The sequence below is a fragment of the Delphinus delphis genome, chromosome 1 (genome assembly GCF_949987515.2).
Source record: "Delphinus delphis chromosome 1, mDelDel1.2, whole genome shotgun sequence".
Lineage (NCBI taxonomy): Eukaryota > Metazoa > Chordata > Mammalia > Artiodactyla > Delphinidae > Delphinus > Delphinus delphis.
This window is the reverse complement of record NC_082683.1, coordinates 24768197-24794692: the sequence shown is the minus strand read 5'-3', so window position 1 is coordinate 24794692 and position 26496 is coordinate 24768197. Positions and strand designations below refer to the sequence as shown.

Below are 26496 nucleotides of genomic sequence, written 5' to 3'. Positions count from 1 at the left end.
GGCCAGGCCTCAGTCTTCCCATCTGTGCATTGGCTCCCAGGGTAGCCAGGGTCAGAAGGCGAAAGGTGAAACAGCCCCAAGGCAGAGCCTGGGTAGAGATGCAGTGTGGGGAACATGAACTTGCTCCGCCCCAGGCTCCCCAAGAGCCCGGCTGTGCAGTCACCTCAGCCTGAGCCCACCAGATGCCCCACTGCCAATTCTTTTCCAGGGGAGCGGTGCCCACCTTCACAGCAAGAAGGACTCAAGTTGGAACCCAGAAGCGACTTATCGACCAACGTGACTGGTGAGTGCTCATCTCATCCTGTCGTCTCCCCTCCACCATCTTCCTGGAGTGGCCAGTATCCCACTCACCTGCCCAGCTGAGCTTTTCATCCACTGTCTCCCCTAAAGGCTTCAATCTCATCCGCCGACTCCGCCTCATGAAGATATCTGCCGTTAAGAAGATCCGAAACCCCAAGGGACCTCTCATCCTGCGACTGGGAGCGGTCTCAGTCACCCAGCCCGTGCGGTAAAGGCCCCAGTGTGACCGCTGGGAATCAGTACTGACCTCAGCCACACTCCCAGCAACTCTGCATGTGGGGCCTAAGCTCAGGGGCACCCGTGGGTCATTGTATCCTGCTTCCTGTCAGGAGTCAGCCTGGTCTCCACTCCTGGGCCTTGCAGGGCGTGCAGAGAGAAGGGGACTGGCAGGCCCACCCTGTGTCCTTTCCCCAACTCTGGCTAGCAGTGGGTGAGGACAAGTCTGCATCCTGTGGGCACCATGAGGACTCCAGGATGGAGGAGGGAACCTTCAAGAATTGTGTGTGTGTGTGTGTGTGTGTGTGTGTGTGTGTGTGTGTGTGTGCGCGCGCACCCACACGTGTGAAGTCCGAACTCCCACAATCCCTGGGTGGTCTGGCCCCTGTTTACCTCTCCAGCCTCATCTTCCAAAATGTTCCCTTTCTTTCTTGCTGCTCCAGTCGTGCTGAACCTGTTCATCGTTTTTCAGTATTTCTTTCCCTGCCCCAGGCCCGGTTATTCTCCCCAAGGCATCCTGGATTCCTTGGAAGCACTTACCACAATCCTAATGAAATAGTGCAATAGTCATTCTGAGGATCCTTTGTTTATGGCCTTACCTCCCGCATCACCCCGTCAGACTTGAAGGCTCCCTGAGGACAGGCCTCTTCTCTGTGTTTTCACCCCTGTTACCCCCCGCAGCCGGACCCACCACTGGCACATAGTAGGCCCTCAAGAAACATCTGTAGAATGAATGGATGTGTATATGTATGTGTGTGGCAGTTTGGAGGTGTGTGCCTGTGCGTGTCTCGTGTAGGTTCAACAGTCCTGAGGGCCCAGGGTGGGCAGCAGGTGGTCTCTTACCTGAGCCTCAAGGCACCCTCCCTGCTCTACCCCCAGACGTGTATTCCCTCGGGGCCTCCCCAGTGAGTTTGCCCTGGTGCTGACACTACTGCTGAAGAAACACACCCACCAGAATACGTGGTATTTGTTTCAAGTGACCGATGGAAATGGGTACCCGCAGGTGAGCCCGCCCCACCGCTCCACCCCCATTGCTCTTGGCCATCGAGCAGTACCAGTCCATACCAGCTTCTGTCCCAGCTTGTGATTTCTGGGGCCTCCCTGCTCCATCCCAGTGCCCACCCTCAAGGTCACCCCCACCCCACCTATCCCAACCTCTTAGGAGGTATTGCTCTGTGACCCCAGCCAGCTTTCGTCCCTTTCTGGGCCTCAGTTTCCCCTCCTGTGAAATGAGCTTGAGAGCCCTTACCTTTGTCATGCTGTGGCTTGGGGGGCTCTGATTCTCTGTCCTTGCCTTTCGCAATTCCACACAGATTTCCCTGGAAGTCAACAGCCAAGAGCGGAGCCTGGAGTTCCGGGCCCGGGGCCAAGATGGCGACTTCGTGTCCTGCATCTTCTCAGTGCCCCAGCTCTTTGACCTGCGTTGGCACAAGCTGGTGCTGAGCGTGGCTGAACGCGTAGCCTCTGTGCATGTGGACTGCACATCAGTCTCCTCCCGGCCTCTGGGGCCCTGGCGGCCCATGCAGCCTGTGGGCCATGTTTTTCTGGGCTTAGATGCTGAGCAGGGCAAACCTGTCTCGGTGAGTGCTAGGTCAGACTTGGACTCTGCTCCTACTTTCTGGGAGCCTGAGTGAGCTCCCGGGAACCTATATCTGACCAGGACTTTCCCTTGCTCAGAATCCTCTCATGGTTCCCCATTGACCTCCAGATGCAGCCTGAACGTATTAACCTGGCATTCAAGGTCTTTCATGATCTGGTCCCTATAAATGACTGCAGCAGCATCTTCTGTTCCATCTTTCCATGCAGCTTTTGCTCTGGTTGATTCCATCCCAGACATCCATCTCACCTAATACTTTCACACCACCAGCCTTTGCCTATGCTGTTACCTCTGCCTGGAATGCTTTTCCTTGTATACCTACCTGCTGAATATCTACTGGTCCTCAAGGCCCAGCTTGAATGAAATCTCCTCTTCCCCTTTTCCTCTGGGCCAAAGCGAACATTTCTCCCCCCTCTCCCTCTTTCTTTCGTGTATAGTTTTGTTTTGCTTTTTGTGACAGCTGTATTCTTGATGGTCTCCCAGGCCAGACTGGAAACCTTCTGAGGGCAAACTCTGGGATGGAGCCATCTCTGTGCCTCATTAGGGTCCAGGACTCAGAGCTATTTGCTAGAATGAAGTGACACTTGTGTGTCCCTTGCAGTTTGACCTTCAGCAGGCACACATCTACTGTGACTCGGATCTTGTGCTGGAGGAGGGCTGCTGTGAGATTTTGCCGGGAGGGGTGAGTGGCCTGGCCCCAGCACAGCTGGGAGGGGTTGGGGCACTGTCCAGGGACACAGTGTGCTGGAGATGGAGGACCAGGAAGGCGATGCCTAGAGATCTTAGGATGATGAGTGGGTGAAGTGGGGTGGGGGGAGTCTGCCTTCTGTACTGACCCCAACCCTTCCCCCACACTGGGCAGTGTCCCCCAGAGACCTCCAAGGCCCGCCGGGACACCCAGAGCAATGAGCTCATCGAGATCAATCCACAGACTGAGGGCAAGGTCTACACCCGCTGCTTCTGCCTGGAGGAGCCGCAAAACAGCAAGGTGTGTAGGCAGGGCAGGCAGACATGGGCATAGACAGGCACAAGTGGGCCTGCCCCTCCCCTGACCTGACTGGGGCTTGCCCCCAGGGTCAGTTGACCATGTGCCCCAGGGCAGGGAGGGCACTGGAAGCCCTGCTTCTTTGCTTCCCACCCCTATTGGATTCTGGTAGGCAGAGAGACAGCCCACTGTAATACCCTGTGCCCGCCTGCCTGCTGGCATTGAGAGTTGTGCCCATCTAGCTCTGGTACTACCCACACCCTCACTGCTACCGTCCCAGACCCTAGTGAGGGAAGGACCAGGCTGGCACCCAAAGGCAGTTTCTCCAGGACAGGGATATCTGGGGTCAGAGGCCGGGTGCCACACTGCTTGCCTTGGGGCTCACTCATTGTCCTGGGCTCAGCCCGGGCAAGTGCCAGGCTGGTCCCATGCCCAGCACCATGGCCAGCTGCCCTGCCCGCTTTAGGTTCTTCGGGGGCGGCAGGGAAGCCCAGTGCCTCCCGTAGCCCCACACCGTGGCAGGGCAGCCTCCCTGCCCGCCGGGCATCTTGCCCAGCTTTTGGCTGCAGGAACACAGGATCCCATTGATTCGTGGTCTTGTTTTCTCCGACATCACGTGGGTGGGGTGAAAAGGAAGGCGGGGGGCCTGTTGGGGTGCCAGGGGCCTGAGTAGGCTCTTGATGACCTGGGAACTGCCGGATGTCAGGCTGAAGCATCCCAGGGGTCCATGCCCCTGCCTGGGGGCCCCTGTCTAGTGTGGGCCCCAGAACTGCCCCCTCCTCAAGATTCCCTCCTTATTCTGTCTGCTCAGGTGGACGCCCAGCTGACGGGAAGAATCAGCCAGGAGGCAGAGAGAGAAACAAAGGTAGAGACAGTGAGTGGGCGGAGGAGCCAACAGTGGCCTCAGGCTGCCCTCCCTGCCCTCCGTAAACCCCTTGAGAAAGAGACTCTCCGCCCATGCTCTTCCCACCTGCCCCCACTCTCCTGGACAGAGCTTAGGATTTGTAGGTGCCAGCTCTGAGAAGGAAGGATGAACGGGAGTGAGACAGACAGTACCTGGCACTATCTAGGGCACCCGCTTCTGGTGGTTCTTGGGTAGGGGTGTTGGAAGCAGTGCTTTGTCCCCTCCATTCCCCACCCATTCTCATGCCCTCCCTCTTCCCAGGTCCACCAGGAGACAGCAGTAGATGAGGTAAGCCTCCCATCTAGACTGGCAAAAAGAGTTTGGTTGGAAAGGTGCCAGCATGAGCCCTTCGGACAAGGCTTTGGTGCCCTGGAGCCTGGGCATGGGGGTGTGGGATGACCACACAGCTCCCAGCATTCCTTGGGGACCTGATGCTGGACCCTGTCTGCCTGTGCGTCTCCTTAGGAGCGGGGTGTTCAGCCCTGGGCACTCCTGCTGAGTTGGCAGCAAATGGCCACGGGTATCCTGGAGAGGGCCCAGGCCTTGGCCATGGGACCCTGGATTCTGGGCCTCACTCTGCTCCAGCATGCTGTGTGACCCAGGGCCCACTGCTATTCCTCTCTGGGCTTCAGTTTCCTCATCTGAGAAATGGCTTGGCTCTGGGTCGGTGGCAGTTGAGGGGCGAGGCCTGTTTGGCAGGGTTTCCATCTTTATGCTCCTCAGCTCCACCCAGACACCTGTGATGCTCTTGGTGTGTGTAAGGGGGCCAGTGGGGTGGAGGGGGCTGGTCCTGGGCTCGCAGACCTGACCTCCAGGCCCATTCTTCCCTTTCAGTGCCCGCCCTGTGTCCATGGTGCCCGGGAGAGCAACGTGAGTGAAGAGAGAGTGTGCTGGGTGGGGTGGACGGGGCCTGGGAGTGGGCGTGGCCTAGAGGTTGGCTTGGCGGCTTCCTGGTTCAGGACAAGGGGGTCTTTGTGCACTTTCGCACTCTCTGCCTGCCCGCCCCCCAGAGCTGGGCTTGACCCACACCCGCAGTCCCACCGAGCCAGGGCCCCTCCAGGGTGGAATGGGGCCGGGGTGGCGGCTGGCAGAATCAGAGCCTTGGGTGCTGACCCCAGCTTGGCCCTCCCCTCAAGGACTCAGGCCTGCTCTCCTTGGAAGGCTTCCCATGTCATCTTAGAGGCAGAGAAGGGGAACGGCTGGCTCAGGGTGGCACAGCCCAGCATTGCCCCCCAAACCACGTGTTGGCTCAGGGCCTCCCCTCCTATCCCTCTCTAGCTGGTCCTGGCCCATCCTCCCTCTGGGGTCCAGAAGGACAAGGGAAAGGGGCTCAGTGCGAGCCCAGCTGGTACCCAACTGCGTCTCTTCCGTGGGCAGTATGAGTCACCACTTTCCCACAGCCTGACATTCTGAGTTGACATTCTGCATTGATCCACAAAGGGCACAGCCCCCGCTCCCCTCGGCTCTAAGCCCCTGGCCTTGGGGGACATCAGGAAGTGCCCCCTCTGCTGACCTCCCCTGTTTCCGTCCTGCCCTCCACCAAATCCAGTAAAGCTGATGGTTCCCAGATATGCAGGGGTTACCATGGCAACCAAGCAGCCATGTTATCCTAGCAACTGCGGGATGGAGCTAGCCAAAGCCAGGCAGGTTAGAGAAGGTAGGTCAAACCCCTCCGTAAGTTTGACAGCTTTGGGAAATAAAATCAGCATGCTGGTTGGCCTGGGAGACAGAGCAGGGGCTGGGGTTCGGGCTGTTGGTTCAGCCACCCCTGTGTGACCCTGGCTAAACTGCTTGCCCTCTCTGGGCCTCTGTTTTCCTCTCCCTCCCTGAGATGATTGCATCCTCTCTCATCTGTCCCCTCAGGTCACAATTGGTCCCTCTGGCCCCCAGGTGAGTCCCAGATGGAGAACAGGCCACCTCTGCCCTCTTCAGTGATGCTAGTCCATCTCACGGCATGTGGCCCCTTGGCTGTGTGTATATATCAGGGCTACCCAAGCCTGCGTATATGTGGGGTGATTAGATGTGTGTGTGTGTGTGTGTTGGAGAGAGTAGGGGGTTGTGTGGATGAGAGGATGTTAAGAACTGCCCTTTTCTGAGGGCCTACTGTGCATCAGACACTGGGCCACCCATTGGCACCATGACCTTCCTGAACCCCCTCAGGCATCTTGCAGGGTGGGTACTATCATTTTATTTCAGGGAAAACCGAGGCCCAGCTGTGCCCACGTGGGTGACTGGTGTGATTTTGTGTGTGTGTGTCTATGTGTGTGACTACGTGCATTTCTGGATACATGTTTGCACATGTGCAGGGGGGTGAACCCATATACCTGTGGGCCTGACAGGATCACAGAGCCTGTGGGTGATGTGCAAGTGTGAGACTGCACACGCCTGTGTGCCTGTGAGTATATAATGTCATTCTTGGAGCCCCTCCGCGTGCGTGTAAGTGGTGCACACTTCACCTGCAGTGTCACATTTCTTCCTCACCGCAGCCCCTTGAGGTAGGTGCTGACATGAATCCCATTTTATTGATGAAGAAACTGAGGTTCAGACAGTTCACATAACTTGCCCTGAGACACATGCTTGTAAGCGGTGGAGGTAGGATTTGAACTCGGGCAGCCTGACACTCACCATCATGGGTGTCTTCCACTGCACATGTGTGTGTCCACGCACATGTGTCCCTGTGCCCCTGGGTGTGCTGTGTGTGAGCTAGCGTGCTTGGGTTGGAGTGTGGGAGAAGAGATACCTTCTGCCTGAAACTACGGATTTGCCAAATATGGTCTTTTGGGGTGGGAGGCACAGGCGGATGAGTGCATATGGAATCCATATGCTGTGTGTGTGGGGGCGGGGGGTTGGGGCAGGGCTGTGCTCACTTACACACCCGTGTGTGGTGGATGCGTGGAGAAGACCAGGATGGGGAGAGCTTCTTCAAGGCTCTCATGTGCTCCTCTGGTCCCAGCCCTTGCTTTGGTCTCATCCACAGAGAGAGAAAGGTGAGCAGGGCCTGCCTGGTCCATCAGGACCCAAGGGAGAGAAGGGAGCCCGGGTAAGTGCCCCGGCCACGTCCACGGCAGAACGTTCCCACCTGTGCCCTGGGGTTGGGCCGGAATGTGAGCCATCATCCCATCATCTCAGATGGAAACCTGCAGCCTGGTCCAAACAGGGGATGAGGGACAGGGTCTCTCTAGGGGTTAGTGTGCGGAAACCTGTATCTTCTAGGGGCACTTGTGACTATGGGATTCTTGGGCCCATCCTCCTCAAAACAGGTCTAGGATGGCTCCCCTAGGAGGCTGATCCCTTGCTCCCTACCTCTAGGGCAATGACTGTGTTCGAATCTCCCCGGACGCCCCGCTTCAGGTAAGGCCTGGAGGAGAGACCTGCTTTAGGGCCAATATGGGGTCAGCCCCTGAGGAAGGGGTGACCCTGGGCCCCTCTCAACACCTCATCTCCCTGTTCAGTGTGCAGAAGGCCGAAAGGGAGAGAAGGGGGAGTCGGGAGCCTTGGTGAGTATGGGACCAGAGACAGGGCAGGGCAGCGGGGTCCTGGCCAGCCTCCCCCTCCTTCCCTCACCTCTCTTTTGTGTCCCCTCCTTATCTCAGGGACCCTCAGGACTCCCCGGCTCCACAGGCCAGAAGGTAATGGGCCAGGATTTTGAGGGGTGGGTGCCAGGGAGGTCTGCGAACCCTACAGACAGGAGGAGGGAGGTGTCCAAAGTCATCCTAGGGGATGGTGTCATTGGGCCCAGAGCTGGTAGTACTCCCGAAGCCTCCCAGTCCTCCTGCCTTGTCCAAATTCCTGCCAGACCTGGAGAGAAAATCCACAGACTCCCTGAGCAAGTGGCGTGGCTGGTGGCAGTTCTTCCTGTTGTCTCCCCTCCTGTGAAGCCATTTCATCTCTGGGGAGGCTGAGACCACGGATCTAGAGAGCAGTTGTCCCTCCCCAGATGCAGCAGTCCTGGCTCTTCTAGCCCCTTCTCTCAGCACCGGTCACTTTGCCTCTTCCTTCTTCAGGGCCAGAAAGGCGACAAGGGAGACGGAGGCATCAAGGGCTCGCCAGGAAAGCCAGGCCGAGATGTACGCTGCTTGGAACCCTTCCTCAGCACGATCCCCACGTCCCTCAGCACATGGTCCTGAAATGCTGGACTATAAGCTTCGGAATCTAACCCACTACTCTGCTCAGACAGAACAGAGACCCAGGGAGGGGAGAACTGTGCCCCGGGAGGGGGCAGAAAAGGGCCTGACCCTGGGCATCCTGACTCCCAGCCTAGGAGCCCCTGACCTCCAATGTCCTGACGTTAACATCTAATGACCTCGGGGCCCTGGGTGAAGTCAGCCTTTGGGACAGGGCAGGGAGGGTGGGCAGCTGGGTATTTACACGTCCCAGTGGGGCTGCTGTCCCTGGGAGGTGCCAGGCCTCAGCCATTCTTAGACCCTCCCCCTGCCCACAGGGCCGGCCAGGAGAGATCTGTGTCATGGGGCCCAAAGGGCAGAAGGTGAGTGTGGGTGTCTGAGGGGTGAAGAGTGGGTGATGGGGCTGAGGCGGTAGCTCTCTCATACCCACCTTCTTTCTGTGCCAGGGAGACCCTGGCTTTGTTGGGCCTGAGGGGCTGGCGGGAGAGCCTGGGCCCCCTGGCCTCCCTGGGCCCGCTGGGATAGGACTTCCTGGGACCCCGGTGAGTACCCCTTGCCCCTTCTGCCCTCCTTTCCTCAGAGACCCTTCTCCCTCCTGGCCAGGGGTGGGGAGGTAAGGCTTGGTCCCAGGGGGCCTGGTTGGGGGAAAGGGCCAGAGTGGATCTCACTGTAATGTGAGGGCCCTGGGAAGCCCCTGCCTGACCCTGTTTCTGCCCTCAGGGGGACCCAGGTGGCCCTCCAGGCCCCAAGGGAGACAAGGTAAGTGCAAGCAGGAGCAGGGGCACATGCGGGAGGCTCCCTGCTTAGCGGGAGGAGAGAGGAGAATGCGGCCGGGGTGGCCGGGGCAGCAGGGACAGCAGCGGGGAGGAGGGAGGTGGCCGGCATGTTGGGGAAGGGGCTGGGGGGCTGGGCCCCGCAGTGGGCAGTGTCCCTATCCCAGTGCTTGCTGACGTGGGAGCCTTGGCCTGGGTTGCAGGCACAGGGACAGGCAGGCCTAAGTCTGGTAATGACCGGAGTGGCCTAATTGGAGGGCCCAAGCTCATGTTAGGGCCTTATGCCTTGACAAGCAGAAAGCCCTGGAAATGTCTTTCTGCTGTGGTTCCTCTGGGGTCACCCGTGTCACCTCCAAACGTGCTGCACTGGGGAAGGGGCATATAGAGGCCTCATGTTCTCCCTTCCTTTGCAACCAGAAGGACTTGGGTTAGACATGGAGAAGGACAGGCAACAGGAAGGGAGTGTTTGTTGACAAAACCGACTGAGAGGAGATGGGAGATTTGGCAAGATTGTCCTGCTGTCCAGAGAGGGAACTGGATGGCAAAGGGGTGCATGGGCTGAGGTCACGGCCAGAAGCCTCCCCCTTAACCCTTCTTCTGACCACAGGGCAGCTCCGGAGTGCCGGGAAAGGAAGGTCCTGGTGGGAAACCTGTGAGTGACCCCAATCTGGTGGGGGAGGGGAGCTGCTGCCCACCATGCCCAGGCCTCGTCTACCAAGTCCTCCAGAGAGAGAGGGGCTAGGTCCTCGGGCCCTCTCTGCTGTGGCACTAACTAACGCTCACTGCTTCTCCAACAGGGGAAGCCAGGGGTTCCAGGGCTGAAGGGAGAGAAGGTGAGTCCCAGGCTTGGTTTCCCCAGGTTGGGATGGGAGGGCAAGCCTCTCTCTGAAGGTGACACTGAGCATCAAGGGCGCTGGGCCTGGGACCCTCCTGGGGGAACCCCCACCCCTTCTTTGTTGCTATGATGTGCGTGTGATTACTAAAGGGCCTGGCTTTGGAGTTACACAGACAGGTTCAAGTCCCACCTCGACCACGCACACGAACACAGCAAGTCAATGAGCTTTTCCCTTTGCCCAAGTTGCCATACTTCTAAATGGGACACAGTGATTTCTTATGGCTTGTTGTGAGGATGTAGTTTTTTTTTTTCTTTTGAGGATGTAGTTTTTGATGTCCAGGAATCGTAAGCTGAATGAATGAGTCGGTTGAGTGGAAAGCCCCCTCAGTGTTCCAGCTGTCCACTTGGCCCTGGCCCACCCCATGCCTAGAGCTCCTTGTCTTTCCCAGGGTCTTAGCCCCAACTTGTCCATTCATGCTCTCTCCCTTCTGCTAGGGTGACCCCTGCGAAGTGTGCCCAGCGCTGCCTGAAGGGTTCCAGAACTTTGTGGGGCTCCCTGGAAAGCCAGGGCCCAAGGGAGAACCGGGTGTTCCTGCACCAGCCAGGGTGAGTGCCCAGGGTGACCCTTGTGGGACTCCACCAAAAAACCAGGGGGCATAATCATGGAAAGGTGTTGGGCAGAGGGGCTGGAAACTTCTCATGGCCATAGAGACAGTGTGGGCAGAGAGTCTAGGCTCTTAGCTCCATGGGGGTGGGGGCTGAACCATAGAGTTTAGGGCTGGGCTAGAAGGCCACCCCAGGTCTCCATGGCAACCAACCAGGGTTCTCCCAGCCAAAGCTTAAGATGCCTTTTGGGCAAGCTGGGGTGGAGCCAACCCTTGTAGTGAGTGAGATTGTGCCCTCCTCCTGGGATTGGGTATTGGCTGGAGGTGGAGGAAAGGAGGGGGCAGGGCTGGGTTATGGTCCTGGGCTGGACTCTGTACCCCACTCCCTCACTGACCCTTTTTTTCAGCAGGGCCTGGGAGCTGGTGGACAAAAGGGTGATCGGGTATGTACCGGCACTTCTGGCGGGGTAGCTTAGCCTGGCCTTATTTCCTGCATCTGTCACATGGGTTGATGAACCCTGGCTCTGGGGTGCTGACCTTGAATCCCCTGGGACCCCTGGGTGTTTGAAGCGTTTGTGGTGTGTGACATTGCTGTCCTCATATATGGCTAGGAAATTTGGGGTGCCCCAACATACCCAGTCTCTCAGCCCATAAACCTTTTCTCCCTGCAGGGTGACCCTGGCATCCAAGGCCTCAAAGGAGAAAAGGTGAGGGAGGGACCCTGTTCTCTGGCTGGCGCCTTCTGACTACTGGGAGCCTTTCTGATCCCTTTTCTTCCTTCCGCAGGGGGAGTCCTGCTTGTCCTGCAGCTCACCCGTAGCAGCCCAACATCTTGGGCCCTCTATAGGGCCCAAAGGAGATGTGGGCCCTCCTGGCCTCGGTCTGCCTGGCCTTCCGGTGAGTGACTGCTGCCTCCTAGCCAGGCCAGGCCAGCCCATCTTTGCCACACTGGTGGCCTCCCTGGCTCCTTAGGCTCTGGGTCTCAAGGCAGAGACCAGGAGGGAGGCCCTGAGGCAGGTTCTCCAGGCCTGTAGCCCGGTGTCTCCCTCCACCCTTGCACTGCCCCGGGACTCCCTCTTAGAACCTCTGAGTGCCCATCTGTATAACAGAGGTAGTTGTCCAGCTACCTGCAGGGTTGTGGGATTTGTAATTCTGAGCTGGCCTTTCTCTTTCTGGGTGGACACTGGGACCCATGGAGTCTTGGAGGGATGGGAGTGGGGGGGATGCAGTGACTGTGACTTGATTGTTTTTCAGGGGAAAGTTGGGGCTCCAGGGCCAACAGGGCTGAAAGGAGAGAAGGTGAGACCTGGTTAGACGTCAGGAACACCGGGGTCTTCTTGGCCGGGAGGCAGGGGAGGGGGTCCCTGGACGGGGAATAGGGACAACATAGACAAGAGATCAAACTGTAAATCCACAGAGAAAGAAATTCATCAGTGTTTTGCAGACTGGAGTCAAAGAATTGATTTCTGAGAGCCCGCATGTTCTCCAAGAAAGTTCCTTAGTGTTGTATTTTTAATTTACTGATAATCCAAAACAATTAAGTACATTTAAGACTACCTTATAATAAAATAATAATAACCCTTCTTTACCACTTACTTTGTGCCGAGCAGCATTCCAAGGGCTTGTAGGTGTATTGACTTGTTTCCTCCTCCCAAAACCTCATGGGGTAGGTACTCCATTATTCCCATTTTATGGATGAGGAAACAGAGGTCCAGAAAGGCCAAGTAAATTGCTCAAAGTCCCATGGGTGTTTGGGTGCAGACCTGGGACTTGAGTCCAGGGAACGTGGCTCCAGGGTTGGTCATCTTCCCTGCTCGACTGGGTTACTCGATTTCAGTGCCATGTGAACGTTTGTACTTGTGGTTGCATTGGAGACAAATGACAGCGTTGAACTAATAGTGCAGGACGTTCAGACTCCGCTCTGCCAGGCAAATCGCGCCTGTCATTTCTCAGAGGAGCTTTGTACCCCCGCCCCACACTTGTTTCCTCTTCCGCTCCCCCCATCTCTGTAAATGGCATATCCCGAGTTCCTCAAACCCCAAACGGTGCAGCATCCTTGATTCCTCCCATCTCCACATCATCTCCTCCACTTGACAGTTCTGCCGCAGCACCTCTCTCAACTCCACCTGCTTTGCTCACCTCCACGACTGCCACTTCGTCTGGGTCCCGTCATCTCTCACTGGGATGGTGGCAGCAGTCCCTCAGCTGGCCTGCCTGTGGCCACTGCAGCTCTTAAACTTTTTCATCCAGTAGCTAATGGGGCTTTGTTAAAAAAGAAAAGAACAGAACAAAACAAAACAAACCCTCAGGTTACATTATTTCCTTGCTTAAAATACTTCTATGACTCGACTTTGTACTGAAGGCCTTCTATGCCTAACAAGACCCTGGACACCTGGCCCTGCCTGCCTTGAAGGTTCATCTGGTTTTCCTCTCCCCACTTCCTGTGCCTTAGATGTGCTGCCCTCCTTACTTTCTGGAATATGTCAAGAATGTTCCCACCTCTTAGATTTTGTACTTGTGCCTCCCACTGTCTAGAACGTTTTTCCTCTCTACCTCCCCCTATTGTTTCATTGGTTGGCCTTTGTCTCGTCTTTCTGATAATAATTGTGGTTAACACTTCCCAGACCATCCTGTCTAAAACGGCTTCCCCTGCCTCCTTTGTCTCATCACCCTGTTTATTTCCTTCACGGCACTCATCGCTATTCAGTTACAATTATTTAAAAGTTCTTGGTGTCCCTACCAGGGTGTAAGCTCCACAAGTGTGTTTGTCTGTGCTGTTCACTGCTACCTACTGGCACCTCGCTGAGTGCACAGTGGGTACAGGCATCCAGCGAGTGACTGTTGGATAAATGAATTCGTGATCTTTGCGTGCTGGGCCGGAGCTGAGGGTGGGGCTGGGATTCTGCAGAGTGAGGCTGGGGACAGAAACAGGCTGGCCACAGACTCCCCTGGGAACCTTGGGGAAATCCCTTTCCCTCTCTGGGTCTCAGTTTCCCTAGCCAGGAAATGAGGGGGGTAGCTGGGGGTCCCAAGGGGTTATTTGTGTAGTTTGGGGTTTGGGAATGACCTAGAGTGGCCTCCTCACTTTGACCCTGTGTTCTCTGCTTTGCTCTCAGGGTAATTTCGGGGAGGCAGGGCCAGCTGGCGGTCTGGTAAGTGAGCTTTGGATGCCAACAGCCCTGGGGAGAAGGACAAGGTGGGACGTGGGGAGATGAGAGGCCCCAGCACGGCCCGGGCAGATGCTGGCCATCACACACGGCTTCTTATCACACAGGGGCCTCCAGGGCCAGTGGGACCCACAGGCGTCAAGGGGGAGAAGGTAAGTTGAAGACGTTCCCCGCGCCGTGGCCAGTGCCAGCTTCCCAAATGCACGCCTATCCCACTCTACTTCAAACCCTCCGAGGCTCCCCACTGCCTGAGGGTAACATCTGGTTCCTTAGCATGATGTCAGGACCCCTGAGGCCTTGGCCCCCACCTTCGTTTCTTACCTGTTTTCCCACAATGTCTCCTGAGATATCCCTTGGCAAGCACAGGTGCTACGTCAGGCCGGGCTACATTCCCCAGCCCCAGATTCCAAACCTGCCTGGGGTCCCCCAGCTCCGTGTCCTTGCTTGGCAGGGGGAGCCCTGTGAGTCATGCAGCGCCCTGTCCAAGCACCAGGAAGGGGACAGCCACGTGCTGGCCTTGCCTGGGCCTCCCGGAAAGAAGGGGGAGCCTGGGCATCCAGGCTTTGGCCTGCCAGGAAAACAGGTGAGTTCTGGGGCCTGTGGAGGGGGGATACAGGCAGGGCTTAAGGGGGACAGGGGCTGCCTGGGTCTCTAGGCTCCCTGTGCAGTGGGGAGTAGGTGAGAGTGTGTGGAGGGGTCAGTGCCTCTGTCCCCAGAGGGAGCTGGCCTGACAGGCCTCTGCCCTTCGTCCTGGGACACAGCATGGCCGGCTGTGCAGAAAGACCACCAACCTGGAACCAGGTGGACCTGGGTTCGAAGTCCAGATCCCCCTTTTACTAGCCCTTTGGCTTGAGCCAGTTACTTCCCCCTCTGTGCCTCTGTTTCCTATGCACGGTGTTGTTGTAAAGCCTAGGAACGATGTGTGTGAAGAACTTAGCAGCACACAACAGGCATTCAAGAAATGATAATTACCACTGTGGCGATTATTATTGTTACTGCTTTACTAGTAGCAGTGAATGCTGACATAGTGTACTTCATGAGCCATGCACTGTTTCACGCATATCAGCTGTATCAGCTTGTCTAACCTCACAAGAACCCTACGAGGGAGAAGCCTGTGCTCTTTTTATTGTCCCCATTTGACAGATAAAGAAACCGAGGCACAAAGAGGTTAAGTAACTTGCCCAGGATCACCCAAGCAGGGATCCTGGCTCAAGTCTCTTCTCTTGAATATCGCTTCACTAGAATGAGAGCAGAGATTTTGATCTGTCTTGTATATTGTATATTCCTGGAGTCTAACACAGTGCCAGACACTTAAGGGTGTCTAGTATGAGTGAATGGGTGCTGGAAGTGCTTTCTCCTCAGGGCAAAGCTGGAGAGCATGGATTGAAGGGACAGAAGGTAAGATAATTTGGTGGGCACGGGTGGGTACCACCTCCTCTCAGATGCCCTCCCTACCTCCTATTCCTGATTGCCCTGTGCCCACTCTCCACTCCCTGCCCAGCCCCCAGCCCCAGTGAAGGGCTCTGAGTGCCTGCAGGTCCCAAGAGGGCACCGTGCCCTGCCCTCCTTGAACCCTACTCCAGCTGGATCACCCCTGCCCTCTTTGAACCCTACTCCTTACAGGGCGATGCTGGGAATCCCGGAGATCCTGGAACACCGGGCACCATGGGGCGGCCGGGACTGTCGGGAGAGCCTGGGGTTCGGGGCCCTTCAGGGCCAAAAGGAGAAAAGGTCAGTCAGGCAGGGCGCAGTTTTTTGCATGAGCAGAAAGAGATTAGGCTGAGAGCTAGTGAGGGGAAGGACTCGGACTCGGGGTCAGGCTGTGAGCCTCAGGGGATGCCAGAATCACTGGGTGGAGGCGCCGCGGCTATTCTCCGAGGCAGGGAGGAGAGCTAGGCGTGTCAGGGGCCGATTTTGATATCCCAGGCTGAGGAGGGGTCAGTGGAGGGGCAGAGCTTTCAGAAGGGCACAAGGATCCCCTTTCCGATGTCTCCTCCCGGCTTGGCCGCCAGGCCTGGCTCACGAGCTCCTGGCTGTGCCCCTCTCTGACCAGGGTGATGGCTGCACTGCCTGCCCCAGCCTGCAGGGGGCGTTGACCGACAGGGCAGGACCACCTGGGAAGCCAGGCCTGAAGGGAGATCCGGGGCCGGAAGGCGTGGGCCGGCCTGGTAAACCGGTGAGTTCTGGCTACCTGCCCTCTTGTCCTTTCCTCCCTGGGCTTTCCTTCTCTCCCTCCTGCCCCCTTTCCCCTGAGGGGACCCATGGCTCACCTGTGTCTTTTAGGGCCAGCCTGGTCTACCAGGAGTTCAAGGACCCCCAGGACTGAAGGGCATACAGGTGTGTGTGAGTGTGAGGGCCTGGGCTGCAGCTCTGTGTGGGTGAGGGCGTGGATGCGGAGATGCGCCTAGGGATGGAGGGCCTGGTGAGGGGAATGGAGATCAGCTGCAGAGCAGGGAGGGGGCGGAGGTGGAGGAGGTCCAGGAGGAGGGGCTGGGACAGGGGAGAAGGGTGAGTGGGGAATCTCAAGCGCAGGCTTGTCCTTCTGCCTCTTCAGGGAGAGCCAGGGCCTCCAGGAGTGGGAGTCCAGGGGCCCCAGGTGAGTCTCCAGCCTTACGTTTGCTTGCTTGCCTCCCAGCACTTCCCTTAGCCAGCTGCTCACTCCCACCTGCGCCCCAAACCCCAGAGCTCTGCCTGCCTCCAGACGCTCAAGGGCACAGCCCTGGCCTGCGGTTGTTTCTGTTGGGACTTTGGTTTTGACCCCCTGCTCCTCTCTGACCCTCAGAGTCTCCTTGGGGAGCTCTCCTGAGTTTGGGCTGGCCGACACCCCACCCCAGACCAGGTCTGCCGGCAGGGCAGGTTGGCTTGGGCAGCTGTGGCCCAGTCTGCCTTTTCTGACTTGCAGGGGGAGCCTGGAGCCCAGGGTTTGCCTGGCATTCAGGTACGTCTGCCTCGGGCCTGGAGGAAATGGGCAGGTGAAGGGGCCACTCTAGGATAGAGGTAACTAAGTGTGTTTCCATCTGCAGGGGCTTCTGGGACCTCGGGGGCCACCTGGCCCTGCTGGAGAGAAGGGTGCCAAGGTGAGCCTCTGCCTGCTTGGGCTCTAGACTTTTTTTTTTTTTTAATTTATTTATTTTATTATGTATTTATTTATTTATTTAGGCTGTGTTGGGTCTTTTGTTGCTGCACATGGGCTTTCTCTAGTTGCGGTGAGCGGGGGCTACTCTTCATTGCGGTGCACGGGCTTCTCATTGCGATGGCTTCTCTTGTTGCGGAGCACGGGCTCTAGGCACATGGGCTTCAGTAGCTGTGGCACACGGGCTCTAGAGCACAGGCTCAGTAGTTGTGGCGTACGGGCTTAGTTGCTCCGCAGCATGTGGGATCTCCCCAGACCAGGGTTCGAACCTGTGTCCCCTGCATTGGCAGGCGGATTCTTAACCATTGTGCCACCAGGGAAGCCCTGGGCTCTAGACTTATAACACTTCGGAATGTCCTGGCAGTGGGCACAGGGGACATGGGAGCTGAGGGATGTTCGTCAGAGGGCCGCCCAAGGCCTGGTCTCACCTGCTGGATTGTAGCTAGCTTTAAACTCTGGCCCTGCAACCTTTCTACCCTCTCTTCCACAGGGATCTCCAGGGGTGAAAGGAGCCACTGGGCCTGTGGGACCTGCTGGTGCCAGTGTCTCTGGGCCTCCGGTAAGGGCCCACCCCCTGCGCTCCACACTGGGGATGTTGCTTGGACCAAGGGCGTTGCCGCCAGGAAGAGGGCATGGGGCTGACCCTGCCCATCCCAGCAACATGGGGGACGGGAGGAGAGAGGCCTCAGCCTGGCCCGGCCTGGGAGAAGGAAGACCGCCCTGTATGGGGGGAGCCCCTGAAGAATGATAGTATTGAACACCACCAGTTTTTGAGCAGTGATGGTGCTGAGGCCCTGTGCTAAGCTCTAAACAAACAGAGATTCACTTAATCCTCACAACAGCCCCGTAAGGGAATGGCTATGATTATCCCCATTTCACAGATGAGGAAACTGAAGGCCAGAGGGTGAGGAGACAGAGCCGGGACTTGAACCCAGGTCTGTCTGACTCAAAGCCCATATGTTCTGCCCGCCACCCTCCACTTCAAACCTTGGAGTCATTTGGGATCATCTAAAACAGTGCTGCCCAATAGAACTCTCTGCCCTGCCTGAGATGTGGCCGCCAGCCCCACATGGCTGTTGAGCGCTCAGAATGTAGCTAGTGTGACTGAAGAGCTAAACTTTAGATTTATTTTTTATTTTTTTGCGGTACAGGGGCCTCTCACTGTTGTGGCCTCTCCCGTTGCGGAGCACAGGCTCCGGACACGCAGGCTCAGCGGCCACGGCTCATGGGCTCAGCCGCTCTGCGGCATGTGGGATCTTCCTAAACCGGGGCACGAACCCATGTCCCCTGCATCGGCAGGCAGACTCTCAACCACTGCGCCACCAGGGAAGCCCTAGATTTAATTTTAACTATTTTAAATTTAAGTAGCCGCATGTGGCTATTGGCTACCGTACTAGCCCGCACAGATCTATCTAGACCAGCAACACTTTCAACCGTGTTACCCTCAAGGACCTCCCTTTATTGCTGTTCCACCAGTGATTCCCATGCTCTGAAAGATGTGTCTGTTGAACAAATTGCATAGATTAGGTAATAATATACGCACTTCCTCATTTTTATTCATCAAAGACCTGTATAATAGCTAGCTTCGACTCCACATGAACACACTAGAATTTTTAATATGACATAATTCTAGCCTAAATCAAAGAAATGCTACCTTTCAGCCAGCCTGTGCCATGCCAGGTTGTGGGCAAATGTATAATTTTTCCTAGGCTTTTGGTAATGTTGAAAATAGCCCATGAACTGTATCTTTTCTGTCTTTATGGATCCCTAGAGAAATTCCAGGCCCAGTTTGGGAATCACAGATGGATTCCTCCTGAGGGTGCGCTGAAGCCCAGAGGGGCCGCAGCCTTGCCCAAGTCCCCACCGTCCGTGTGGTTGCCTAGCACAGCTGGGTAGTCAGTGTCCCCGCCTGTCCCAGGGAGCTCCCGGTAAAGGCAGAGGTGAAGGTGAAGGCAGCCCTGATCCTCAGGGAGCTTTGAGTCCCACGTGCGAAGGTGGCCTGTCCCGCAGGACAGCAGCCATCAGAAAGCCCTGCTGACTTCTCCAGACCGTCTTCCCTCAAGTTGAATCCCATCCGGGAGGTTCCCCAGTTCTGGCACCACACTCACTCGTTGTGTGACCTTAGGCCAGTGACAGCCTCTCAGGGCCTTCAATTCCTTGTTGACAAATCGGGGCTGAAATTCCTGTCTCCTCCTTAAATCAACTGAGAGAACTTTTATGATGGAGAGAATTGTGTCAAACACTAAAGGGTAAGAGGACAGAGCAGGGACTTTGGGCCGCACAGACCTGGGTGCAGCCGTGCTGTTGGGTCTATTACAAAATGTCTTTAAGCCTCTGTTTCCTCACGTGTATAATGGAACAATACCATCCTGCAGGGCTGGGAGTAGGGATTCCATCCAGTGTGCCCTGACAGGTGCTTGGCCCAGTGCCTGACACCCAGAAAGTGCTGGGGAAATGCCAGTGTTCTTCCTCCTTCCTCCTCGCCTTGTCTCTTGGGCCTCAGTCTCCTACTCTAGGACATGGGCACTGGGATGTGGGTTCCAGGGAAGCCTGGCGCTGCTTCTGTTTGTCCTATCACCCTCCCCTGCTGGCAGGCCAGATGGCTGGCTGCTGTCCAGCCTCGTCCACTGACCCTGGGCTCTCTCCCTTCAGGGGCCTGCTGGGCAGCAGGGACAGACTGGACTTCCAGGAGCCAGAGGGATGCTGGTGAGTACCGTGTCGAGGGGCAGCAGGAAGCCACAGCTGGCTCTTTCTCCACACCCCTATCTACTCATCCCCCTGTGTTTCTTCCCCGCAGGGTGAAAAGGGAGCGCAGGGAGAAAAGGTAAGTCCCAGGGACCTGTGACCAATACTCTGGGGAAATTTGCAGCCCCTGGAGCTCTGCCACCCAGGGGACCCTCTGCACTTGGCTGTAGCCCTGGACTGAAGGATGGGTGCTGAGGAGTCATCCTGGTCTCCTTGCCACCCACTGGCTCCCTCGTTGCTGGCCCAGGGCTCAGTCAGGATCCCAGGAGACCTAGAGAGCTCCAAGGCCCCCATGGGGGGAAGCTACATGTTCAGATGGACGCTGAGTTAGAGGACAGGGGAAGGAACTGAGTTCAGAAGGACTAGTGAGAGGACAGGGATATGAGGGACCAGGAGAGAAGGGCATGGAAGCCAGGCTGGGCCAAGGGGAATGGGGCTGAAGACTTACGCAGCAGCAGACAATGATGAGCTAAAAATGCAGTAACACCAAGAGCTGTTGATGGCTGAGTGCTTGGCACGTGGCAGGAACCCTATAGACATTCATCCGTTCCATCCTCATGACAGCCTATGCATTTGGTATTATTATCCCCATTTTATAGATGAGGAGACTGAGGTTCAGAGAGGTTGAACAGGTTGCCCAAGGGTACCGTCAAAAGAGGCCGATCCTGGATTTAAACCCTGCCCTCTCCATCTCTAGAGCCTGCCCTGCCTCCCAGCTGTTGATTTCCAGAGGGTCCTCCATCCTCACCCCCTGCTGACAAAGGCTCTTTTCTTTCCAGGGTGAGCCAGGGGAGTGCTCCTGCCCCTCCCGAGGGGACCCCATCTTCTCTGGCATGCCGGTAAGTGGTGCCGAGAGCCTTCCCCTGCCCCCGGCCTGGGGGTGAGGCCTGGCTTCCGGCCTTGTGCCCAAGACGCATAGGCCCCTGCACCCCAGCCAACTGCGTCCCCACGCAGCCCTGTGCTTGGTGTGGACGTTGCCTATAGCCTCTCCCCTTCTTTTGTGATCCCCACTCCCACCCAGGGTGCTCCGGGACTTTGGATGGGCAGCTCCTGGCAGCCGGGCCCGCAGGTGTGTGTCGCTTGTCTCCTCCGTCTCTCCTCTTGTCCGCCCGCGCCTCGAGGCTTGCGCATCCTAACGCCGGCACCCCCAGCGATGGGGCAGAACTTTCTTCTGGGTCTGATGGTTTCTTCTCTCCTTCAGGGTCCTCCGGGTATTCCCGGACCACCAGGCCCCCCTGGAACGCCTGGGCTTCAGGTAAAGAGGGAGAAGAGAAGAGGGGGGTCAAGGCAACAGGGCGCATGCTCTGTGCTGGACCCAAAGTGTGCCGCTCCCCTGCCCCAACGCTTGTATGTGTCATTTCTCACTCCTTGTGCTCCCGCTTCCCAGAGTGGTACGGAGGACGCACTGGTCCCCGAGGGCAGGCTGTGTGTACTCCCAGACCTTTTTTGAGGAATGCCCTGTTGTTGTAGCCCAGGTACCCCACAGACACCTGTGTCAAGCTCGGGCCTTGGTCAGCTGTCAGGAACCCAGAACCTGGGTCAGCTAACAATCCTGGACACTGGTGCAGAGCTCACCATTTTGGAGCAGCGTTCAACATTCATTCATGCAACGAAATTTTGGCACACCTAGCATTTTCCAGGCACTGTGTTAGGTGCTGGCAATACAGCAGTGGACAGAATGAAATCTCTGCCCTCTGGGAGCTTGCATTCTAGTAAGAGAGACAGGCGATAAGCAAGAGAAATAAATAAAATATAGTATGTTAGAAAATGATATGTCCTGATAAGAAGGTTAAAGCAGGGAGTGAGGATAGAAAATGGGGAGAGCCCAGGGAAGATATCTGAGAAAAGTGTTGAAAAGAAGGGGATGTTTAAATCAAGACTTAAAGGAAAAAAAGGGAAAAAGAAAAAATCAAAAGACTTGAAGGAAATGAGGGGAGAGCCTGCAAAGGAGAGTATTCCCGACAGATAGACAAGGGAGCAGGTACGAAGGCCCCAGGGGTGGGAACATGCCTGCCGTGTTTGGAGAACAGGAAGGAGGCCAGGGAGCGAGGGGAGAGCAGTAGGAGTTGAGGTCCTTGTGGCATCATGATTAGAGTGTGTGTTCCAGGACCAGGCAGCCTGACTTTGAATCACAGCTCTGTTACGTGTTAGCTTTGTGATGCTGGGTAAGTTACTTACCCTCTCTGTGTCTCAGTTCCTTCGTCTGTTAAGTGGAGATATTGTAATTACAGGACCTACCTCATGGGGCTTTTGTGAGTATTAAACAAGTGAATGCATGCTACATGTGTAGAACCTTGCCTGGCGTATAGTGAATGCTCGGAAGGCGTTACCCATCATTATGACAACAACCACTGTTACGATTTTACACCCATTCTCCCGCATTTGTTTGAGCCTTACATCAACTCCAATAGGAAGGCGGTGGATCCCTAAGTCACAGCTGGGCACACTGAGTTTCTGGGAGGTGAAATATCTTGTCTGAAGTCATCAGCTATGAATTGGCAGTGCTGGGCTGGGGCTTTCCCATGCAGGGCACTTTCTTCTGCCCTCCACTGCCTGGCAGGGTGGCTCCCCAAGGTTTGCACGCCAGGCCACACTTCCCAGAGGCCCTAGGAGGCATAGACAGTAGCTTCTGTGTGTCTGGCTCCCAGCTCCTGGAAGAGTGAGTCTCACCCGAAAAGGCAGAGCAGAACTGCATGGAAGCTTTTAACAAACTACTCCCCCCTGCCCTGATGATTTTATATATACCCCCTTTCACCCTGGGCTGAGAATCTGCTCTGGTGGGCCCCCTTTGCTGATGGGAGCCTCTGTCAGTATTCCAATTCTCTGTCTCATTGAGAGCTCAGAATTAGAGCCAACTCTGTGTCCCCCACAGGCCAGCCACACCTTTACCAAGTGTCCAGGCTTTCTGCTGCACTGCCAGGAAACAGGCATTAGGCTGCAGGGGGCTTGCGGTTTGCCTGGAGAAGCGTGAGAGTCATTTCAAAGTGACCCATTAACAAGCGCACGCAGATGTCACGTGAACCCTGCCAAGACATGTTGGGGGAACGAGGCAGAAAAGGGTGACCGCCACTGAGTTTGGTCCCAGGCACCAGAGTCCTCTTCTGGCACCAGTGCTGGAGACCAAGCCGAGGCTGCTGTTTGCAGACACCTGCCCCGTGCCAGGCAGGGTGTTTCAAGGAAGGGAGGGCCCAGCAGCTCCTCTCTTCAGGTGCAGGAACGGGCTCAGAGATAGACAGCAACCAGAGCTCCAGTAATCCCCATCCACTCCTACAGACGTTAAGAAGTGTGCGGCTCTATAGCTAGTAGGCAGTGCACGGGTAGCTCTTCACTTCTACAGTAGAACAAGTGGGAGGTATAGTTCTGGGCGCGCAGGAAAAGAAAATCACAAAGTATCCGGCTTGAACTAACACAGACAACGGAGAGTGGGGCAGGGGGTGAATGATAATTTAGGGGCGTAATTAGAATTAACACGATCACGGTGTTTCCCCTGTGCCAGGGGCTGTTCTAAGCACTTTGCCTTCTTAACTCATTGAGGACTCGGAATGACCAGGGCTGGGTGACGGCACGTGGAGGTGCAGGAGGGGCCGGGGGAGATGGACTCCAGGTCTGACTCAGGCCTGGTGGAGCCTGGCCTGAAATCGGGTGGGCTGCCAGGGAGGGTAACATGTTCTATTGCTGGGAGCTGGGACTTGAAGGGAGGCCAGCTCTCAGAGCGGGCCAGGGAAATCCCGTGTGCGGAGTGAGCAGCAGTGCGTTCCCTCAGCATGTATGGGATGCAAGCCTCCTCCAGGTCGGGCACTGGGGATTTAAAACTGAACGTACTCCCTGCCTCCACGGAGCATTTAACATGCAAATGTGCATTGTGAGTCTGTACGGGGAACAGAGTCTGGGTGGTAAACACTTAACGTGAGCATCCCTCGTGCCATGCTCTGTACTAAGCTCCTTAGAGCCGTGATCTCCTTTAAGCCTCAGCACAAACTACCACTGTTTTACAGAAAAGGAAACTGAGGCACAGAGATTCCCCGCCCCCCACCTCCCCGCAAGTAACCTGACAAAAGTTGTACAGGTAGTTAGTTAGAATTTGCACCTAGATGGGTATGACTCCCAGGCCTCTACCCTGTGTGTGCATGAGTATTCTGGGGAATGTCTTTTGAGGAATGATGCAGAAATAGTGGTTAAGAGAGGGGTTGAAGCCAGTGCTCCTCAATCTGAATGTGACCTCTGTACCCTGCTCGTCCTGTGACCTTGAGCAAGTTGCTCGCCTCTCTGAGTTCTTCGTCTTGTTTTTAAGATGGAGATAAACACCTCACCAAAACGACTGTGGTGATTACATGAGAAAATATAGTGAGAAAATATAGGAAAAGTACTTAGCACAGAAAGAAATAATAGTTATTTACTATATAGAGGACCTACTGCCCTAACATGTAGGGGAAGAAATCATTTGGACTGGTTTTGGGGGGGTGAGTCACACCTCTGGGCCTCCTCAGCTCCCCCTACAAACAGTCTGGAGACTTTTTTTTTTTTTTTTTCTGCGGTACGCGGGCCTCTCACTGTTGTGGCCTCTCCCGTTGCGGAGCACAGGCTCCAGACGTGCAGGCTCAGCGGCCATGGCTTACGGGCCCAGCCGCTCCGCGGCACGCGGGATCTTCCCGGACTAGGGCACGAACCCGTGTCCCCTGCATTGGCAGGCGGACTCTCAACCACTGCGCCACCAGGGAAGCCCCTGGAGACTTTTGAGCTGAGAATAGATGTCAGCCAGGGCTCTCAGCTCTTCAGGATGAGGGGGAGGGGCAGTGGCGATTGTGAGAAAGAATCTGGGTGGCCTGCGGGCTAGAGAGAGGTGTCCACTCACCCGCGTCTCTCCTTGGCTGCAGGGAGTGCCTGGGAACAACGGTTTGCCAGGACAGCCTGGGCTGACTGCAGAGCTGGTAGGTACCGGCCTGGCCTCACTGTCCAGTGCCTCCCCTGCTCTTCCCAGGCCTGCGCTTGCCATGCTAGCGCCCTTAGCTGCTGTGGGGGTCCCTCTTCCCTCCGTCTTCCGAGGCTGGGAGAAACCTGGATGCCATGTGGCTTCCTGAGGCTCCACCAGGTGCCGTAAGTCTCCGTCCCCCTTCCACTCGCCCTCTGAGCCCTCGTGTCTGTCTCTTGCAGGGATCCTTGCCCATTGAACAGCACGTCCTTAAGGTAAGAGAGTCAGAGGGAGGGCGTAGGAACCGGCAGGGGTTCCCCTAAGGGGATCGTCGCAGTAAGCGCTCAGCTGCGTCACACCACACACAGAGAACTGCAGATGGGGCTGTTTGTGGGGACCGTGCATGCCAGGCACCTGGCTGAGGGGACCTAGTCAGGGGCCGGCTCGGAAGAGACCCCCAGTCAGTGTTTGCTGAGCGAGTGTTTGAAGGGATCCTGTGAAGGCACCCAGGTGGCCAGGGGTGCTCTGGGCAGTGGGAACTCAGAGACCTGCCCTCAGCAGTTGCCAGTGAGGTCACGTGGGGGCAGGGCAGGGAAAGTGAACGTGCACCTGGAGGGCAGTCAGGCAGGGATTTGCGAAGGTTATGTTCTATGATAGGACTGGGTAGGGGCCTGGAAGAAGGCTCCGGCTGTCCTCTGCTCAATCCAGAAAGAATCCAGGGAGGAGAAGGGATTTGAGAGGTGATTCTAGTGGGGCAAGAAAGGGGACTTGGGGCCTGAAGGGAGAGTCGGCCTGTGCCGGGATCTATCAGTAGCGTTAAGACCACGCTCGAGGGCTGTGGCCTGGTCTGATCTCCCACGCTGGGTACCACAGGTGACACAGCCCTTCCTTGCCCAGTTACCTCTAGAGACCAGATCAGGACTCTTCCCTCCTCCAGCTCAGCATCCTTTGGGGTCCCTCCCACACCTTGGCCTCCAGAGCCCCTGTCCTGGTCACCCGCTTCTAGCACTGGCTGGTCAGTGCCCTGGAGTTCCCACGACCCCAGTGGTCCTGGTCAGGGCAGAGCATGGGGACCGCCTGCCCTGCCCCTGCTCTGCACAGCAGTCATCTCCAGAAGCAGCCTGAGGTCGGGTTATCCTTCCGGCAGCAGTTACGCGTTGGATCACGGCAGGGTTGTGGCAGTGAACCCCAGCTCTTCTGCCCTAGGCCTCTGGCGAGCCAGGGTTCCCCAAGTCCTGCCCCTGGGCAAGTGATTATGCGACTCCAAATGCAGGATTCGACATTTCTCTGTGTAACATGTCGTCTGATGGCTTCTTGATCGAGTGCTCCATGGAGGGCCCCCCACAGGAACTGAGTGTGGTCTGGAGAAGGGGTCAGATGGGCACCGACAGTCCAGAGGAAGCCTGGGCCTGTGGACAGAGCGCTTCCTTGGCCCTCAGACAGGCCAAGGTCCAATCCAGGGCCCCACTTACCTTAGACAAGTCATGCTGTCTCTTTGAGCCTCGGCTTTCTCATCTCCAGAGTGCTTGTAAGACGGCCTGCCTCGTTGCACTGCCAGGGTTGAATGTGATAATGTGCAAGGCCTGCCACCATCGCTGGCACCGTGGGTGCTGAGTAAATGACAACCATCATCATTGAGCTTTGCAGCGAACAGTGCAGGTGGAGCAGCATCTCCTCTAGGGGCCCATGGACGTCCCGCCAGGCCGTGGATAGATGCCAGGCTCCCGAGTCCTCTGAAATTGTAGTCTAGCTTTCACTAGTAGGTTTCGTTTTGAGGGGAAGCGGACTCACAGCTTCCATCAAACTCTCAGAGAGGTCTGTGACCCAAAGAGGTTAAAGCCTCCAGGTAAGAGGAGGACTTTCTTGTCAGGAAGACTTCAGGCCCGGCCCACTGGGGAGCCTGTAACAGCCGGGGTCCCCTGGGAAGTGCAGGGCAGGCCCCATCCCAGAGGCTGTCTGCGAAGGGCCTGGCTCCTCCTGCAGCTGTTTGCTTTGCTTCCTTGGGCAGAGAAGCTGGTGTTTGGAGCTGCCCTTTTCAGTCTAAATCCTCGTGGCGTGTCCTCACACTGGGTGCAGGTTGCAGGAACAGCCGGGACAGATGGTCCCTCCGCGGGCCCCTCCGCCTCCTCCCACACGCCTGTCTAGAAAGTGGCGTTGGCTTGGCCCTACCGGAGCTTCTTCCTGGAGGAAACTCAAAGCCAGT

The 26496-nt window shown here is 56.6% G+C and overlaps 1 protein-coding gene across 2 annotated transcripts in view; it reads left to right on the top strand.

The window, feature by feature from the left end:
• COL16A1 (collagen type XVI alpha 1 chain) overlaps nucleotides 1-26496 on the top strand; it is a 50851-nt gene that overhangs the window by 3541 nt on the left and 20814 nt on the right. The window contains exons 3-45 of one of the 2 annotated variants that reach the window (XM_060018015.1): nucleotides 209-283; nucleotides 391-508; nucleotides 1396-1519; nucleotides 1830-2096; nucleotides 2715-2795; nucleotides 2976-3101; nucleotides 3910-3963; nucleotides 4264-4290; nucleotides 4837-4872; nucleotides 5866-5892; nucleotides 6980-7042; nucleotides 7312-7353; nucleotides 7455-7499; nucleotides 7596-7631; nucleotides 8007-8069; nucleotides 8444-8488; nucleotides 8573-8668; nucleotides 8847-8885; nucleotides 9507-9551; nucleotides 9697-9732; nucleotides 10230-10340; nucleotides 10747-10782; nucleotides 11011-11046; nucleotides 11126-11236; nucleotides 11594-11638; nucleotides 13456-13491; nucleotides 13614-13658; nucleotides 13958-14089; nucleotides 14869-14904; nucleotides 15130-15237; nucleotides 15560-15682; nucleotides 15790-15843; nucleotides 16061-16102; nucleotides 16409-16444; nucleotides 16530-16583; nucleotides 17130-17198; nucleotides 19292-19345; nucleotides 19437-19463; nucleotides 20164-20223; nucleotides 20406-20453; nucleotides 20586-20639; nucleotides 24259-24312; nucleotides 24536-24568. In XM_060018015.1, coding sequence (XP_059873998.1) covers nucleotides 209-283; nucleotides 391-508; nucleotides 1396-1519; nucleotides 1830-2096; nucleotides 2715-2795; nucleotides 2976-3101; nucleotides 3910-3963; nucleotides 4264-4290; nucleotides 4837-4872; nucleotides 5866-5892; nucleotides 6980-7042; nucleotides 7312-7353; nucleotides 7455-7499; nucleotides 7596-7631; nucleotides 8007-8069; nucleotides 8444-8488; nucleotides 8573-8668; nucleotides 8847-8885; nucleotides 9507-9551; nucleotides 9697-9732; nucleotides 10230-10340; nucleotides 10747-10782; nucleotides 11011-11046; nucleotides 11126-11236; nucleotides 11594-11638; nucleotides 13456-13491; nucleotides 13614-13658; nucleotides 13958-14089; nucleotides 14869-14904; nucleotides 15130-15237; nucleotides 15560-15682; nucleotides 15790-15843; nucleotides 16061-16102; nucleotides 16409-16444; nucleotides 16530-16583; nucleotides 17130-17198; nucleotides 19292-19345; nucleotides 19437-19463; nucleotides 20164-20223; nucleotides 20406-20453; nucleotides 20586-20639; nucleotides 24259-24312; nucleotides 24536-24568 — 2849 coding nt within the window. The remainder of the gene's footprint in view (nucleotides 1-208; nucleotides 284-390; nucleotides 509-1395; nucleotides 1520-1829; nucleotides 2097-2714; nucleotides 2796-2975; nucleotides 3102-3909; nucleotides 3964-4263; nucleotides 4291-4836; nucleotides 4873-5865; nucleotides 5893-6979; nucleotides 7043-7311; nucleotides 7354-7454; nucleotides 7500-7595; nucleotides 7632-8006; nucleotides 8070-8443; nucleotides 8489-8572; nucleotides 8669-8846; nucleotides 8886-9506; nucleotides 9552-9696; nucleotides 9733-10229; nucleotides 10341-10746; nucleotides 10783-11010; nucleotides 11047-11125; nucleotides 11237-11593; nucleotides 11639-13455; nucleotides 13492-13613; nucleotides 13659-13957; nucleotides 14090-14868; nucleotides 14905-15129; nucleotides 15238-15559; nucleotides 15683-15789; nucleotides 15844-16060; nucleotides 16103-16408; nucleotides 16445-16529; nucleotides 16584-17129; nucleotides 17199-19291; nucleotides 19346-19436; nucleotides 19464-20163; nucleotides 20224-20405; nucleotides 20454-20585; nucleotides 20640-24258; nucleotides 24313-24535; nucleotides 24569-26496) is intronic. The other variant, XM_060018008.1, reaches the window with a different exon arrangement.